General features: G+C 33.6%; 9 protein-coding genes across 9 annotated transcripts; 5 read left to right on the top strand and 4 right to left on the bottom strand.

The window, feature by feature from the left end:
• Window positions 1–15: 15 nt before the first annotated feature.
• EIN_397660 (sulfotransferase, putative) lies at window positions 16–501 on the top strand (the record flags this gene model as incomplete). Its single annotated transcript, XM_004258589.1, has 1 exon — window positions 16–501. A coding segment is annotated over one exon (486 nt), but the record flags the coding sequence as incomplete, so codon positions are not given.
• A 2874-nt stretch (window positions 502–3375) lies between these two features.
• Window positions 3376–3906, top strand: EIN_397650 (hypothetical protein; the record flags this gene model as incomplete). Its single annotated transcript, XM_004258588.1, has 1 exon — window positions 3376–3906. One exon carries the CDS (start codon window positions 3376–3378, stop codon window positions 3904–3906), a length of 531 nt encoding a protein of 176 aa, XP_004258636.1.
• A 917-nt stretch (window positions 3907–4823) lies between these two features.
• Window positions 4824–7475, bottom strand: EIN_397640 (hypothetical protein; the record flags this gene model as incomplete). Its single annotated transcript, XM_004258587.1, has 2 exons — window positions 4824–5378; window positions 5571–7475. 2 exons carry the CDS (start codon window positions 7473–7475, stop codon window positions 4824–4826), a joined length of 2460 nt encoding a protein of 819 aa, XP_004258635.1.
• Window positions 7476–7607: 132 nt separating this feature from the next.
• EIN_397630 (hypothetical protein) lies at window positions 7608–8760 on the bottom strand (the record flags this gene model as incomplete). Its single annotated transcript, XM_004258586.1, has 2 exons — window positions 7608–8472; window positions 8525–8760. 2 exons carry the CDS (start codon window positions 8758–8760, stop codon window positions 7608–7610), a joined length of 1101 nt encoding a protein of 366 aa, XP_004258634.1.
• Window positions 8761–8955: 195 nt separating this feature from the next.
• EIN_397620 (60S ribosomal protein L35A, putative) lies at window positions 8956–9282 on the top strand (the record flags this gene model as incomplete). Its single annotated transcript, XM_004258585.1, has 1 exon — window positions 8956–9282. One exon carries the CDS (start codon window positions 8956–8958, stop codon window positions 9280–9282), a length of 327 nt encoding a protein of 108 aa, XP_004258633.1.
• Window positions 9283–9482: 200 nt separating this feature from the next.
• Window positions 9483–10108, top strand: EIN_397610 (hypothetical protein; the record flags this gene model as incomplete). The annotated part of the gene is made up of 2 exons (XM_004258584.1): window positions 9483–9889; window positions 9943–10108. The coding sequence occupies 2 exons, from the start codon at window positions 9483–9485 to the stop codon at window positions 10106–10108; spliced, it is 573 nt and encodes a 190-aa protein (XP_004258632.1).
• Window positions 10109–10243: 135 nt separating this feature from the next.
• EIN_397600 (hypothetical protein) lies at window positions 10244–11575 on the bottom strand (the record flags this gene model as incomplete). The annotated part of the gene is made up of 1 exon (XM_004258583.1): window positions 10244–11575. The coding sequence occupies one exon, from the start codon at window positions 11573–11575 to the stop codon at window positions 10244–10246; it is 1332 nt and encodes a 443-aa protein (XP_004258631.1).
• A 1960-nt stretch (window positions 11576–13535) lies between these two features.
• On the top strand, window positions 13536–15281 carry EIN_397590 (hypothetical protein; the record flags this gene model as incomplete). Its single annotated transcript, XM_004258582.1, has 1 exon — window positions 13536–15281. The coding sequence occupies one exon, from the start codon at window positions 13536–13538 to the stop codon at window positions 15279–15281; it is 1746 nt and encodes a 581-aa protein (XP_004258630.1).
• A 179-nt stretch (window positions 15282–15460) lies between these two features.
• EIN_397580 (GTP-binding protein yptV5, putative) lies at window positions 15461–16139 on the bottom strand (the record flags this gene model as incomplete). Its single annotated transcript, XM_004258581.1, has 2 exons — window positions 15461–15904; window positions 15963–16139. 2 exons carry the CDS (start codon window positions 16137–16139, stop codon window positions 15461–15463), a joined length of 621 nt encoding a protein of 206 aa, XP_004258629.1.
• Window positions 16140–16704: the final 565 nt, after the last annotated feature.

Below are 16704 nucleotides of genomic sequence, written 5' to 3'. Positions count from 1 at the left end.
GGACAACTTTCAGACAACAACTACTTCATTTGGATTCACAGAGAACCCGTCGACGAAATCAAAAGTTTGTTGTTGATGTTAGAAGAGGCAAGAGGATGGTACTCCGATGACATTGGTTTTGATGATGAACACGACAAGGAGTGGATGGTCAAGAATGCAATTCAAGCAAACTTATTGAATCTGAAGAATTCACTTGCAATCAGAGATGCATGGATCAATGAAAATCCAGACCGCGCTTCACGTATCATCGATGTTGGGTTCAAAGACACAATTGCACACCCCGTTGAAACAGTCAAAAGAATATACACCCGTGTTGGTCTTGAATTCAACGACGAAACAGAAAAGAAGATTCTTGAAGCAGTCAAAAACGACCCACAAAAGCAATTCGGCAAAAAGAAAGAAAACCCATTCAAAATCAACGAGCAAGACATCAGACATACTTTCAAGTTCTACTACGACAGGTTCCCCTCTTACATGCCAAATTACTACGGCAATAACTAATTCTTCCTACTTTTTTGCTTTGATTCCGATTTTTAACCTTACGATACTGTTAGTGTTTTAAATAAAACACAATTTTTTATTTTTTTGTAAAAAAATGAGTCTTGTCAAAATAAAACAATTTTCAAAATATCTAATATCAAAAATAAAAATGTTATTGAATTAACTAACTTGACATAATTTTAAAAATTATGCAATTATAACACACCAAACACACTATAACCCGATGTTGACAACATGTGGTGTTTTTACAACACATACATCCAATGTCACTCCTCAAACACCCATTCTTTTGTTCGTTTAATATTCTGCAACAATGACAATCTTTTGGAGATTTATACCGTGGAAATACTGAATCCGTTTTTAAAAAACCTCGTTTTCTCCCTCGTTTACGCTTTGATTTGATCACGTCTACTTCCCCAACACCAGAATCCTCACATTCCATTTCCCGTTGTTTACCATCTGTGTTAACTCGTGTGTTCACTTCAATGTAAGGGTTAATTGAATCGATATAAACAATGCGTTCCATACAATAAAAAGGCGATCTTGGAATTTTAAGTACATTTTTTTCTTCAAAAAATTTCACAAAATTTTCTTCTCCAATTATTCCCGTTTCAACCAAACAGCTGAAATAAGATCCTTTAGTTGTGTGAACTCGACGAATTGAATTATCTGCAAAAAGACTTTTTGCTAATTCCAACAAAAAATTCTCCCGATCATTTTTTCCTGATATTTTAAATGAATTATAGGCACAAATGTCAACTATATAAAAAATAATGCCAACGGCCACCTTCTTGTGGCTCTTTTGCAAGTATACATTCGAACCATTTTGTCAAGCATATCTACACCACCCATTCCATTATTATAATCATGTTGAATTCCAAACAAACGTTTATTTTTGTCAAAATAAAAAAGCTCTTTTTTGAAGATAACATAGTTACACTTTTATTTTTCTTGTCGTAATAATTGAGAATAAAAAGTTGAAAAAGAGGGGCCTTCCCAGTTTTTTCTTCTTTTTCAAGTTGAAGTGCTACAAAAATTTTTTCAGGCCGTTTTTCATCACAAATCTTTGGTACAAAAGATCTCCCTTTCCTGCATGTTCCGACAATATCAATACCTTTATTTTTCAATTTAAGTGCCAAATCAACAGTGGTAAACAAATTATCAACATATAATGTAACGCCTTTCATTGAACTTTCTTTGCTTTCTTGGTTTTTTCCACACCCTCTACTATTCTTAATGCAAGATTTTCGATATAATTTTTTTCGTTGTGATCCACTCTTCCCAAATACAATTCTGAATTACACACAATTCCAGTGTCATTGTCGACCATTGTCCATATTTTGATGCCATATTTTCCTGGTTTAGAGGGAATGAATTGTTTAAAATTGCACCTTTTAAAAAATTTTATAAGCTGCTCATCTATACATATAGAATTTCCACTTATAATGTTTTTACCAAATGTTTTTATATTTGATGAAAATAAATTCATTAAATTTTTTATTTTAAAATAATGTTTTTCGTCACAAATATCGTTTTCAGTATTTATTTCGACTGTTTCATCTTCAACAAAACATTCAACTTGTTCATCATCAAATACAAGATTTTCAATTTTGAACACGTTTTTATGTGTTTTTTGTTTATTTTTTTGTATTTTTTAATTCATTTATTTCATAAAATTTTGATATGTGGGAATAACAACCATAATCTTTTTTTCATCCTTCTATTTCACTTTTTTTGTCATGAATGTTGTATCATCTGGTTTATCATTGTCATCTTCTTCCATTTTATGTTTTTTCCTTTTTCGCTTCAACTTCATTTTTACACGTTCTTGTGCTCCAGTGTCGAATCTTAATGATGCCAATATTTGTAAAAACCTTTGTTCACACATTATTGCTTTGTAAATAGATCTTCCATATGTGTTTCCAAATAAAAAGCGGATACTTTTTTTATTATCATTCACAACACCCATATATAACAATATTCCCAAAAATTCATCCAATTCAATGATGTCTACATCAATCCATTTATCATTGAATAAGACTTTTCCAACCCCATTACTACATTCAATGATTAATCTTTTCATTTCTGAACTAAAAAACAAAGAAAAAATGTCACTGGGTGATTGTTGCAATGAAACTACTGGTGTGTAAATGGGTGTTGTCGTTTTTTAGCTTTTACATTAAAAGTAGTCCAATAATATTATTAGGTTCTTCGACTTTATTAACCCCTTTCGTTGATTAATGTTTCATATGAAATAATTAGTTATAATTATTATTTTTTGATTATAAATTGGTTGTGTATTTTTTCCATTTTATGGGATTTTTACTTAAAATTGTTTTTTAGATTAAAAAATTATTAATACTATTCTTATTATATCTATAAAATATTATGTTTATTTCTAAGGTTTTTTATATAATTTAAAAATATTTTTTTGTTTATTTTTTGAACTTAAAATTTATCAAAAAAAACTTTCCTTGTGATATTTTGAAATGTAAACAGCATTCGCTTCGCCATATTTATTTACAAAATGTCTATCACCAAAGAACATCAAAAAAATCAGAAAACAAATGAATAACTTTTGAAAGTTACAAACTATTTGTACATACAATAATTTATCATTTTTCCTTTTTTTCTTCAATTTTTGGAAATGTTTTAATTAAAACACTAACGGTATTGGCGTTTTCATTTACAAAACAATTTTTTTCGAAAAAAATGTTATACAAAAAAAAAAGAATCATAAGATTAATTAATTATAAATTACAATATCATTTTAATATTGATAATAGTTTAATTTATTATATATTAAAATCTCATAATAATTTATATTAGTATTAATTTAAAAGAAGAAGAATAAAAAAATCTACAAAAAAGTAAATGACACTCCATGAAAACGAATTATACAAAGTCGTGGTGAAACCACACGATATATCCATCATCACTAAAAAGACAAAAGAGTCATCGCAGATAACAATTGAAGATACGATTACAACGTCTCTGATCATAGGAGAGTTTCCAGTGTACTTGGTGGTGGGCTGCGAATCGGGAGAAGTTCTATCAATCGACTTATCGAGCAATGAACAAATGATTATCACTAACAATCAAATGACTTCAGTCAAATGTGTTAAAGAATTTCCATCGACACATCCCTATTTAGTGTTAATAATCGATGTGAATAGTTCAGTTATTGTATACGATTTATTATACTCAAAAGTCGTCATTTTCTCACCACCTCTCCCTTCGCCACTCACTTCGGTTGAGTATTTTTTCCCGTTATGTATTCTTTTAATGAGCTACACAGACGGAAGAAATTTTGCGTGGTCATTAGACACTGGTTCACTGTTGTCAACATTACAATATTCTTCTCCTCAACAAAGAGTTAAGTCCACTTTAGTTTTTAATCAATAAATTAAGTTGTTTTGTTCTATTTTTAATACTACATTTTATTATAAATGGTTTTAAATATCTAATAGTTCTATTCTTATAGAATTTTAATCATTGGTATCTCTCAATTTTGTTCAAATAAGGAACTCGACGTTTCAAAATTTTTTTAAACAAATTAAATATTTTTTTTGACTCGATAGATCGTGAAAAAACAAACATTTTGAAAATTAACCGTTAAATGCCTTTCCCAAATTTGTATTAACACCATCAAACAAAATATCCACAATGTTCTCTTTACCTTTTACTTGTGTTGAGTATTACTCTTTATTTGTCATTGTTAACAAGTAATAATAACACCCATTTTGTATCATTTTGAATGATTAATATTGATTACCATTTCATCTCACAATTTTATTTCATTGATTTAGTTCAATACAATAACCTAGTAGTATTGTAACAAACACAATGTCCTTAATGTTCAGTTCAACTATGTTCTAACTGAGTCGCCAATAAATCTTTATTTTTTTCAATAAACTTTTTCAACTTATTGAGTCATACAATGGATGCTTTGCATGACTCAATTTATAAACTCCCATTTATTGTTTTATATATCTTGTGGATTTGTTCTTCTAAAAACTAATTAGAAATTATAATTAATTGTATTATTGATTAATAGTTGTTTTTTTGTTTTGAAATTATGTTTTAATTTTAATATTTCAAATTGTTACAATTTAACTATAAAATGGTTTATTTTACTATAACAAAATTATTTTATAATACAAAAATAGATCAAAACGGATTACAGACAGGTACTATATTTTAAAAAAAAAAATTAATTATTATATTATAATATATTATAATATGTGTATTATTATATCATTGTTTAAAATAAAAGTAAAACCTTTTTGAATATAAAAACAACACAATCAATCCAAATTTTGCTAATATACTGAAGAACCACTTTTGCGGATAAGAATTGTTGTAGAAAGGTTGTTGATCATTGGGAAATCGTCGACAATAATAGGGGTTGGGAGGGTTACATCAATAAGAATTAGTTGGGTCAGCAATGACAAAGGTTCAATCATACTTTTCTCAACCACGACTTGTGGTGAGCAGTTTATGGAGAGGGAATTCAATGATGTTGGAAGTGTAAGCACTTTAGGCGAACATGTCCGAATTTCCAGTGAAGTTAGTAACGTGAGGTTATTAAAGTCGAAGAGCGTGAGTGGGTTAAGTATAAATTTGAGTGACATTTCTTTAAGTGAGACAGGTAGTTTTGTTGTCGTAAAATTAACACCAAGTACTTCGAGTTTTTGGAGGTTGGTTGAGTACGAAAGATCAAGTTCTGAACATCGAACACATGATATGGATACATTAGTCAGTTTAGTTAAGTGATTCAAACTCTTTAACTCGGGAACCAACGAAGATAAATATGTCAAGTGAAGGTCCTCCAGTGAGTTGGGGAAGTTCGTTTCTTTTGCGTACACATCAAACGTCTTGTAGTCAATATACTTTTCAAAAATAATATAATAAGAAAATTATGTCAATTAAATTTTAAGCCTTAAATATTTGTTCGTTCCAACAATCGCAATCTCATTTGAATTTATTTTAAATACATAAAATATTTTATTTTTTTATAAAATCTTTTTGATATATTTTATAATAAACTAATACAATATCAAACAAACACAAATCTCTGATAACTCTGTACACGCTGCATAATTCAAACTTTGCATGATACAATTAGTTCCTGTAAATTTCTTGAGTTTTTGTGGAAAAACAATGGTGTTGTCAACAATGGACTCACTCATCTCAATCTCCTTAAGATTCGGAAAAGCCCCAAAAGTCGGGCAAACAGCCATTTCACTGACTTTAATCTTACTAACTTGATTATACATCATTTCCCCATTCATCACCGAAAAATGTTTTATATAACATTTTTTCAACTCCAAAGTGCTTACAGAAGACGACAAAATCATTGTTTCAAGTTTTGAGCAATCTCCCAACAAAACGTTTGTCAGTTTTAAAATCTGGGAAGTGTCAACTTGCGAAACCCCGACTTGGAAAAGGTCAAGAGACACCAAAGAAGACGGAATAATCAAAGTGCCCAAACCGGTCATGTTCTCAATTTTGAGAAACCTCAACTTTTCACTTTTCGAAAAATCCAACATCTCATAATTCCCTGAGATGTTTTTGAGAGTGACCGAGATTGAGTTTAACGGAATGGACGAAGAGATATTAGAGGAAAATCCATCAAAAAGTATTTCTGAAAGTGTCGTGCATTTTCCAAGAAGTACACCGTTGCCCTTTGATGTGCATTGGTGGACCTCAAGAGAGCACAAGTGCTCTGAAATAAGTAAGTCATCGAAGTTATCTTCTTTGAGAATGAGTTTTGTCAGTCCATCGTTGGTTAAGTCTCCAATTAAGAAAAGGGATTTACGAATTTCGAGTTCTTTCAGATTTGGCCCAAGAACAAATCGGGGTATTTCGAGACTCTCCACTGCAAGTTTGGTGACTGAGGGACACCGAGACATGTCCAACTCAAACCTCTCTCGTCGGGTCTTCTCTCCGTATCCAACTTCGATTAAGACGTCACTCAACCCATTGCACAAAGAAATGTCTTTGGGTGGTCGTGTAAATTCCACCTTGTCATATAATTCGAGTGCTTCAACCCTCTCTTCAAGCCGCCGAGTTACTGTCATTTGTGGATAGTCTGGGAGGTACTTGGACAAGAAGAAGTTCATCATCTCTTGGTTAAACCACGGGAATTTGGTTGGTGTAAAGACCAAGAAAAACTTGAGGGGGTCACCATACACCTTTGCCATGATATACTCCCACGTATCTTTCGCCGACACGTCGCGTAGATCCACGTTGTGAAAGAAGACTGTTGTGTTTATGTTTGAGTCTAAAACACTGTCAATCTGATCATAGCCCAACGTTTGGAATGTGTTCATATGGATTGTCACAACAAAATCGATGTTTGGCATGTTATTAAGTGCATCCATAAAATTGGAAAGTGTTGTTCGTTTTAATTCAAGAAAATCTATCTTAACATCTTTCAAATCAGTGAATGTTGTCAGTGAAGTAATTGATGTGAACATATCAGTTGTGATAGATGAAAGGGAAAGTTTTTTCAGCTTTGGTAATGCTTGGATTGTTTGTGGCAAAAATTCAGAAAACTTTTGGGTGTATCTTACACACAACGACGTCAAGTGTGGAAATGAAGGAAACGGAATGTACAAATCAGAATCCTTTGCTGATAACTCTTCAACACATTCTGCGTGAAATTCGAGTGTAGATTTAAGCACATTACTGTCGCAAAGAATTTCGAGTCTAACATAGGTTGGTAGTTGTGTTTTAACGGGGAGGTTAGAAAGTCTACAATTGATTTGAGTCAGCAACGGGAATTTTTCAGTTAGAAAAAGAACGTTTGCGTGTGGAGTGGTGTGTTTTGTTATTGACAAAGCGGCGTCTTGACAAAAATGGTTTATCATTGAAAATTTGATTACTTCCGTAGTACTAAGGTATGTAAGGATTGCGTTATGTTCTCGTTTAGTTAAAACACGATCGATTCCTATTTGTGGTTTGTTCATTTATTCTATTATTTCGAGTTTCTTTTTTCACATTTTCTTTCTCAAAGTTTTAGTAAAAGAAATGGTTCTTTTAAACCAAAATTTCATTTGCCAATACAAAAGCAACATGCAGTTTTGGGAAACAAAAAGCAATTATTTAAAGTGAGACTGGAGGGGATGGGCGGCGAAGTCATTTACAATTCTGTCGACAAAGTTTCTGAGGAGCGACGTGCGTTTGAAGATTTTCAGGAACTCCTGGACGTCCGAGTCCGAATTTTTAATAAAGCTGTCTTCGTTAAATTTGCCAACTACTTTATCGTTTTCGTACGATAACTCGACCTCTTTGTTGACTTGCTCAATGATTGCCCAAATGAATTGTGTGAATTTAATTTTATAAAGCTCCCTCTTCTCTTTCTGCGTTTTTGGCATCTTATCGATTTCTTCAATCGCGTCTGTGAGTTGGTCGAACAGTTTCTTTGGAAAGAGGTCGATGTCCTTTTGCGTTGTGGTAACGTCAGTCGATTTGATTGTTTTGCTGTTCACGTCGAAGACTATGACGTCGTTATTTATTTCAAAGAAGTCGGCGCGACACATCCCGATGATGTAAGGCATCGGACTTTGTGTGATCGACTTCATTGAACTTGGCAAATGCGTTATGAGGAGGTGGACCCATTCAAACGGCTCGATCACTTCCAGTAACAATAAAACGGCAACTGAAATTTCGGTGTTGGTATTCCCGACAACGACAATTCGCCGCTCGTTGAGGATCGACACTAACAAACACCGCAAAGTGTTTTTGTCAATAGAAGCCAAGTAGCCAAACGCGTCTGTATATATCCCGCTCCGAGGTGGGATTGGGCCAAACAGCACATTAGACGCAGGGTGGCTGATGTAAGTAGTTGATGGGGAGACTTTGTAGTGCAGGAAATAGTCGACGGTCCGTTCAAACTGTTTCTGGTCTTGTTTATACGTCTCGGCCAATTTTGCCATGAAGTATCGAAAGAAAGACACCCAAAGTCTTTAAGTCAGACATTTGTGGTGAAACAAGAGTGAAAAATGGTGTGACAAACTTGGTTGTAAACACAATCAGAGAAAGTTGGTTGTCGATGCCAATGAGATGGCCGTATTGTCTGTTGTTCTTGTCGTCAGTGAATATTGCGACTTGGAATTCGAGGACCTTTTCTTCGTTGCAATACTCCCCGAAGTGTTTTGGGTACACAAAATCAGGAGGAAATACATTGCGTACGACATCGACTGTACACGAAGAGAATACAACAACGCCGTCCATTACAGGTGTTGGCTTCATCACTTCACGATTTGATTTTGTATGATGAGAATTTTTAATAATTATTTTGAGGTAATAATACAATCAAATTATAATGTTTCAAACACATGGGAATATACGGGATGTTACTACGAGAGAAAAAGCTAATGAAATAGAATACATGAACTAGACGAATAGTAAGTTCATAAAGGGTGGAGGGTAACTCGAAAATGGGAGATGCAAGTACCAAGATTATATACCAATGCCGTGTTTGCTGGATACAGAAGAGGACAAAGAAACATTTACCCGAACGTCGCCATCCTCCACATCGACGGTGTCAACATGAAAGAAGACACCGAGTTTTACATTGGAAAGCGTTGCGCTTACATATACAAAGTCGCCGTGAAGAAAGGCAGCAAGAAGCCAGCTGTCAGAGCTATTTATGGAACCGTTGTTGCTGCCCATGGATGCGCTGGTGCCGTCAGAGCTCGTTTTGCACACAACCTCCCACCAAAAGCCATTGGTGAAAACGTTAAAGTGTTCCTTTACCCATCAAAAATCTAAGACAGACTACTCCGTGTGATTTTCATTTCGACGTGTTCGTCAAACCCTAAATTTTTTGGTTGATTTCCAATTGTTCTTTTTGTTAGCATTTTTAAAATTGTTGTATCTTATTTTTTATCATTTTCAGACTTTTTTATTATCATTTCAACACCCCAAATAAGAAGAAAAAAGGCAAAAACTTTTTTTGACATTTGAAGGTGATGAACGAAAAATCAATGTTCGACTCGGAAGTCGTCAGAGACGCAAACGAAATGGCTCGACTGACGGATGTCATGTATTTCGGAAACATCAAAAAAGAGGCACATATACTCGCTGCAGATGAGGCAATGTTGTTGCAAAGACAAAAGGTATTATTCCTCTCAAACGAACTGTTGGCACAAGCCAAAATCAGTGAAGAGAAAGAAGCCGCACTGAGGATTGACTTAAACACTGACAAGAAAACTGAAATCATTAAACAAACACCTCTGCTCTTTCAACTGTCGGCTCACCTCGACCAACTTATTAAACAAAGAAAAGACCTTCTCAAGAAGCATGAAGCACTCTCCGAAAAACTCGATGGTCAAATTTATGAAGTGAAAAAACAGGCGCAGACACAGATGAACTTCAAGTTTGTTGTACTATAAGTTATTGAGGTTTTAAGAGTATCAACTAACTGTATAGAAGAGAGAACGACTTAACAGGAAAGATTGTCAGCATGAAAGGCGACTTGGATGTCGGTGTTTTAATCTGCAACAAAGAGATCATTCCGTTCGACATGCGCCGTATGACTAAAGAAGAGCGGCAGAGATGTTTATGTGAAATTGTTTTGAAAATGAAGGAGGATTGATTATTATTAATTAATTAACACTTTAAACAAATACTACCTTATAATCCTGATTCATTAATCTTAAACATTAATTGAAGTGTGTGTAGAAATTATTTGGTTGAATTAAGTTGAGATAATTAAATAAAGTAGGAAGAATTAGTTATTGCCGTAGTAATTTGGCATGTAAGAGGGGAACCTGTCGTAGTAGAACTTGAAAGTATGTCTGATGTCTTGCTCGTTGATTTTGAATGGGTTTTCTTTCTTTTTGCCGAATTGCTTTTGTGGGTCGTTTTTGACTGCTTCAAGAATCTTCTTTTCTGTTTCGTCGTTGAATTCAAGACCAACACGGGTGTATATTCTTTTGACTGTTTCAACGGGGTGTGCAATTGTGTCTTTGAACCCAACATCGATGATACGTGAAGCGCGGTCTGGATTTTCATTGATCCATGCATCTCTGATTGCAAGTGAATTCTTCAGATTCAATAAGTTTGCTTGAATTGCATTCTTGACCATCCACTCCTTGTCGTGTTCATCATCAAAACCAATGTCATCGGAGTACCATCCTCTTGCCTCTTCTAACATCAACAACAAACTTTTGATTTCGTCGACGGGTTCTCTGTGAATCCAAATGAAGTAGTTGTTGTCTGAAAGTTGTCCAAAAGTCTCCAGCATCCCAGAAAGTGCAACAAAATGTGAGACGCCTTTCATCACAAAGTGTTTTGTTGCAGGAACAGAAAACTCAAGTTGATGCATTTTCATGTGATCTTTCAGTTGGTCATACGCAAATTCATAATTCCGTTCAAACATCCCTTTTCGATACATTTCATATCGTGGAACTGCGTTTGGGAATAAATATGAATGACCAAGTGTTTCCAAGAAAAAGAGTTCTTCTTCTGCTTGTTCTGCACTTTTGAGAACATGAACTTCGTTCAAAGTAGAGGTGTGACTGTGGACAGTAGAGACAAGTTGATTGCCAAAGTTCTTTCTTGACTGACTTGTCATTGTGAAAGGACCAGGCGCCAGATGCTCATACATTGCCATTGTTTCAGCCAACGCATTTGATGACAAAATTGTATGAAGGAATGTTGACCCACTTCTTGGCAATGCCAACACAAAGAGAGATGGCAACAAGTCGGTTGATTCCAACTTCTCTTTGTAAAGTCGTCTCTCCATCAAAAATCTAAGGTATGAGGCGTACTTGACAATAACATTTCTTGTCATCATCTCAAACAACTTACTTTTTTGATCGAAGCAACCAGCCATCATCTCATGCATTGCATCTTTGAATTGTTTTGGAATGTCGTTGAATGTCTGTGGAATCTCTTTTTGATACAACTCTGCATGTGTTGGGTCAAGCTGCATTAATAGACCAATCGACTGCTTGCCCAACTCAGCAAAAAGTGGTTCCCAGTGTTCGTCCGGGATCAGTGGTAGACCGTATTTATTGGTCGTATCAACACTATATGTGAATGGGTTGGTATGCAACATTTCTTTCAAAAAAGTTCATTTCTTCAATTTATAATGAGTTCATTTCAAGGTAATTGTCAGTTCGTCATATTTTCATATGTTTTGGTTACAAATAGAGAAAAAACTATCAAAAGTTATTATTTGTAACTTTATGATTTTGGATAAATATAATTTTTTTACCAAAAATAGAACATACTTTTTGATTTTATTAGAATTGCATTTTCAGATTGAATAAAATATGACAGAATTTACAAATTTTAGCTCTTATACAAAATATTTTAAATGTTTTGAATTTTCAATAAATAAAATGGGGACCTACATTGACCACCACTACCACCTCTTAAAATAGATTTATTTTTTCTATTTCGAATCATATTCAAATTAAAATTATAGTAAATAGGAAAATGGGATAATATTAGGTCTGGTTCCCGAATTCAAAAAATGCCGAAAATTCACCTTGATTTAGTGGAAACCAAGTGAGACGGAGCATTGAAAAGAAGGCTCTAAAGACACACTCAAACAGTCTGTTTGTGCACCGTTTCACCCACTTTCCAAGTCCTCCCTTGGCGCGGATCCCCCCTGACCCCCCCGCAAGCGGGGGGGAACCACATCCGCGTCCACACAGTACGGACAAGGAAAGTGGGTGACATGGGGACGCACAAACAGTGGCTGAAAAATGGACTCCCTTTAAAAAACACTCGCGGCAAATATTATTTTTTGGTAAAGGTGGTGGTGGTGGTCAATGTAGGTCCCAATAAAATGTGCAATTTTTGAATAAATTGAGAAATAAGATTTTGTTTGATATTTTTCATTGGAATTGAATAATTATCATTTATTAATTATTACAGTTGGTCCATTAAACCTTAGCCCAGCAAATTAACCTTAGCCCAAATAAAAACTACTTTATTTCTATTGTTATATTAAAATAATAAACTATACTGATATAAAAGTCAATTTTCTAAAATATTTATTTTTTTAGTAAAAACCCGTGTTTTTAAAGAAAAATATAGGAATTTCTTTGGGCTAAAGTATATTTCCTGGGCTAAGGTTCATTTTCCCTACTGTATATATGGAAAATAATAAAAAAAACAAATAAGTCATTCATTGTTCAATTATCATAAAAACATTAAAAAAATGGTTTTGTATTTTTTCTTTTTTTAAATAATAATATATATTATTATTCATATAATACATTTTATAATAATTTTTATTGTATCAATTTTTATTAAACAATTCTAGAAATTATAATCTCTATATCTTAAATTTCCTTTTATAAAAATAGTTTTTTAAATTAATATGAATTGTTTCATTTTAATCTTTTAAAAAGAAAACTAAATATTAGTTTAGTTTATATAATATTTTAATATATAAATAGTAAAAAATTTAAAAAATATTTTTATTAAAATACAAAAAAACAAAACATTTGATTTGTGTAATTAAACCTGAAAATAAAAACTTGAAAATAAAACCTAAAAACTCATTAATGATTTTGATTTATTGAAACTTCACAAAATAAAATTATGGTTTTTTAAACTAAACTAAAAACTGAATGTCATTACAATGATAATAGTAAAAAATATTAAATAATTTATTATTTTTTGTTTCAAGGAACAATCCTGAAATTAAAAAGTTAACCAAAAGCTGTTTGTTAAAACACAACATATTATTTAAATTAATATAACTATATTTAATTATTATTTAAACTATATTATTAATTAAGAACTTCTGTTGTATTGCAAAAAATGATAAAACGTGAAAAACAGAAATAAAAAAAAAAGACGCAAAATAAAAGAATATAATGGGGAAAGTGTAAAAGAATCTTACTATAAACAACCATTTCCTTTAATTACCAAACTAACTAAAAAACTATGAAACAATTCAACGTGTATACATCAAAAACAAAACACCTACTTAGCGAATGGTTATCTTCTATAAAAAAATGTTGGGGTGTATGTTCTAAAGACCTAAAAAAGAAGAAAATATGTCGCACAAGAAAGTTGAAGTGAAAGTGCAAATCCACAAAGTGTTTTCCTCCGCTCCGGAGGTCACATTAGAACAAGTTGGGTATTTGACATGTTCAGTGACTCGTGGTTCAGTTAACGAGACCACAAATCCGTTTCAAGTGAATAAAGCCATCGAACAGTCGTTTCACTTTGTGAGCACTTTCATATTAAAAAGTCGAAAGGAACAGACCTACAAAGATAAAGAACTTGTCTTCCAAATTAAGTTGCCTCTCAAGAAGAAAGAGATCATGAAGACTACAATCAATTTGTCGAAAATTATTAACATCCCACCTATCCAACAGAACTATTCCTTCCAATATAAGTCGATTCCAATGCAACTCTTTTACACCATTTCCTTCAAAGAGAAGGTCGAAGTCATCAAATTCTCTCCAGATGAAAAGATCTACGACACCATCTCACTCCCAAAGAAGCCAAGTTCGACTTTACCAGAAACGGCATCCACTTCTTCTTGTGCTAAGACGTCAAGATCAGCTTCTAAAGTAACCACCGCGTCGTCACAGATATCGTCTGACATAGCGAGATCTGCTCAAAATGAGAGAGGGGCAAATGGGTCACGAGCAGATTCATACGCATCTATGGAGCAACGGAGAATCGTCAGAACTGCGCACCAACGTGTGAGATCTGCCATTGGGAAAGAAGCAGTTAATAATGTTGAGATGTTTGTATCGCCACAACAAGCAACTGTAGACCCCAAAATCGACAAATTTATTAATGACATCAGTCAAGTCTCCAGTTTAATGCAATTTGATTTGGACGCGCAAAGCACTCCACTAACGAATCCTATGATGACAGAAGTCATGTTTTATGTGTTACTCAAGTTTAAAGCGTTTGAAGGGAATGAAGAGGTGTTAATGCGAACAACAACAGCAATGAATGAAGTGTCGAAGAGTGAGATGCTTTATATCAAACAGGCCACTTACCTCTTTTCTTCATTGACAAGACTTGCCGTGTTGGTCTTAAAGACGGGAGAGAAGATGAAGAACTCGACCATGGCTAAATACATCAAAGTCTTGATTGAACCCGTGTCAACTACATATCAACGAATTTTGACAATCACACGCATCGGAGTCAAGAGTGTGATCGAGAATGTGTTTGAGAGGAAATTGGTGAAGTGCGACGAGTTAGTTTCGTTTATTGAAGAGTCGCGAAAGACATTTGAGAGTATGCGGGTGTTAAACGGTCTGAGCGAAGTCTTTGCAAAGGACTTGGTGAGTCTAATTAACGCGTATTTTGTTGACGAAGTTGTCAACCCACAAAAGGGAAATTGCACCTTTGAAATTGGGATGAACGCGACGATGGTCTTTTCTTATTTAAATGATTACTTCAGGAAGAAGCACATCTTCAATATTAAAGAAAAGAGTCCATTTGAACCAATTTCGGAGATCTCACGTGTGTTGCTGTTGGGTGATAAGTCTGTTTTGGCAGACGCCGAAGCGCGGAAAAATATATGTCCGAATATGTCGCTAGCGAAGATCATTGCGATACTTGAGAATTTGTCAGTCGAAGTCCCGGGGATACAAACACAGACGCGACAATCAATACAGAAAATCACTGAAGCCGAATACGACGACGACGTGAAAAATAATAAGATGGACATCACTTTCGAAGTGTTACAGAAAATAGCACTTCAGACCGACGAATCGACTTTTGTCAAATACAAATTAGAAGGAACGCCAATAGCGGGGAGAAATTACTATTCCTGAAGTGATCAACCATCTTCCTTCTAGCACGTCTCAAGCAATTTTGTTATTGTAGTTTTAAATTAGTTTAAATAGTTTAATAAATAGTATTTTTTATTATTCTTGGGATGTAGAATTAATAACAGAAGTATTCACAACGCTTCAATTATAACATATTTTATTAGTTGATTTACACTCATTGATTAACAACACGTCGCGCGTTCATCGTCGTCATCTTCATCATCATAAAATGGTTGAATGTGAGTTTCTTGAGAAGTTAAAGTATCACCAGGGTCATGCTCTAAAGCTTTTTTGGCTAAACAGTTGAAAGCAGTGTCAACACCAACACCAGTGGATGCACTCGTCTCTATATACACCGCATTCACATCATTTGCTACAATCCACTCGGCTACCATCGCACTGGTTATCACCGCAGGTTTGTCTGTTTTGTTGCCAATGATGACAAAGGGGTATTTCCTGTCATCTCCAAGTGACGTGCATGCGTTACGTAGAAATTCGTCCTTCCAAAACAATAGCCGTTCAAACGACTTCTCGTTGGATACGTCAAAAACTAAGCCACAACAATCTGCACCCCGATAAAAGGCTACAGAAAGAGAGACAAAGCGCTCATTTCCCGCAGTGTCCCACTATTATTTAATTCAGTTGGTTTAAGAAATGGAGAAATAGTAATGAACTAAAACAAACAATTTGCATGGAGACCTCTTTGTTTCCCACAATCATACTTTTTGTCACAAAATCCGCACCAATTGTCGCTTTGTAATTGTTGGTAAATTTTTCACAACAAAATGTGGTGATTAAGGCAGTCTTCCCTACACCACTAGTGCCTATTAATATCGTTTTTAAAAGGCGTGTTTTACTCATATAATGGTGTGTTTTTTCAAGTTCATTAATAAGTTCAAGTCTTAAAGAAACAAATGATTAAATAAAAACTATTGTCACTTAAGAATTTATTATAAAAACAAATATTATTAACATTACATAATAAAATAATATTGAATCAAATTTGGTTCAAAAGATCAATAAAAGTCTTCTAAATTCTATATTTATAATTTTTTTAATAAATAAAGAGAAAGGACGGACATGGGGACGAAGGACGGGAATATCGGCCGAAGGACGTCCTTTGTGGTTTAGGGACGTCCTCCCGCTATAAAGGACGTCCTCCCTGTGTATATGGTGTCCTTTCTATTATTTTCGTGTCCGCGGCATTTTTAAAACTATATAATGAGTTATAATATTACTATGAATTTACTATTATAAAATATAATTATTTCCAAAAATAAATTTAATCAAAGACAAATTTTAAACAACAAGTAATTTTGTTATAAATTAATGGTTTTTATAAACAATGCAAATTTAATTAGTTTTTCAAAGAAAATTCAATGGTAAAATGAAAAAAAAATGATAAATTTTTATAAACCATTAATAT

The sequence above is a fragment of the Entamoeba invadens genome (genome assembly GCF_000330505.1).
Source record: "Entamoeba invadens IP1 unplaced genomic scaffold scaff_1105074724775, whole genome shotgun sequence".
NCBI classification, from domain to species: Eukaryota; Evosea; order Mastigamoebida; family Endamoebidae; genus Entamoeba; species Entamoeba invadens.
The sequence above is the reverse complement of the archived record's forward strand: the minus strand, read 5'-3'. Positions and strand labels throughout refer to the sequence as shown.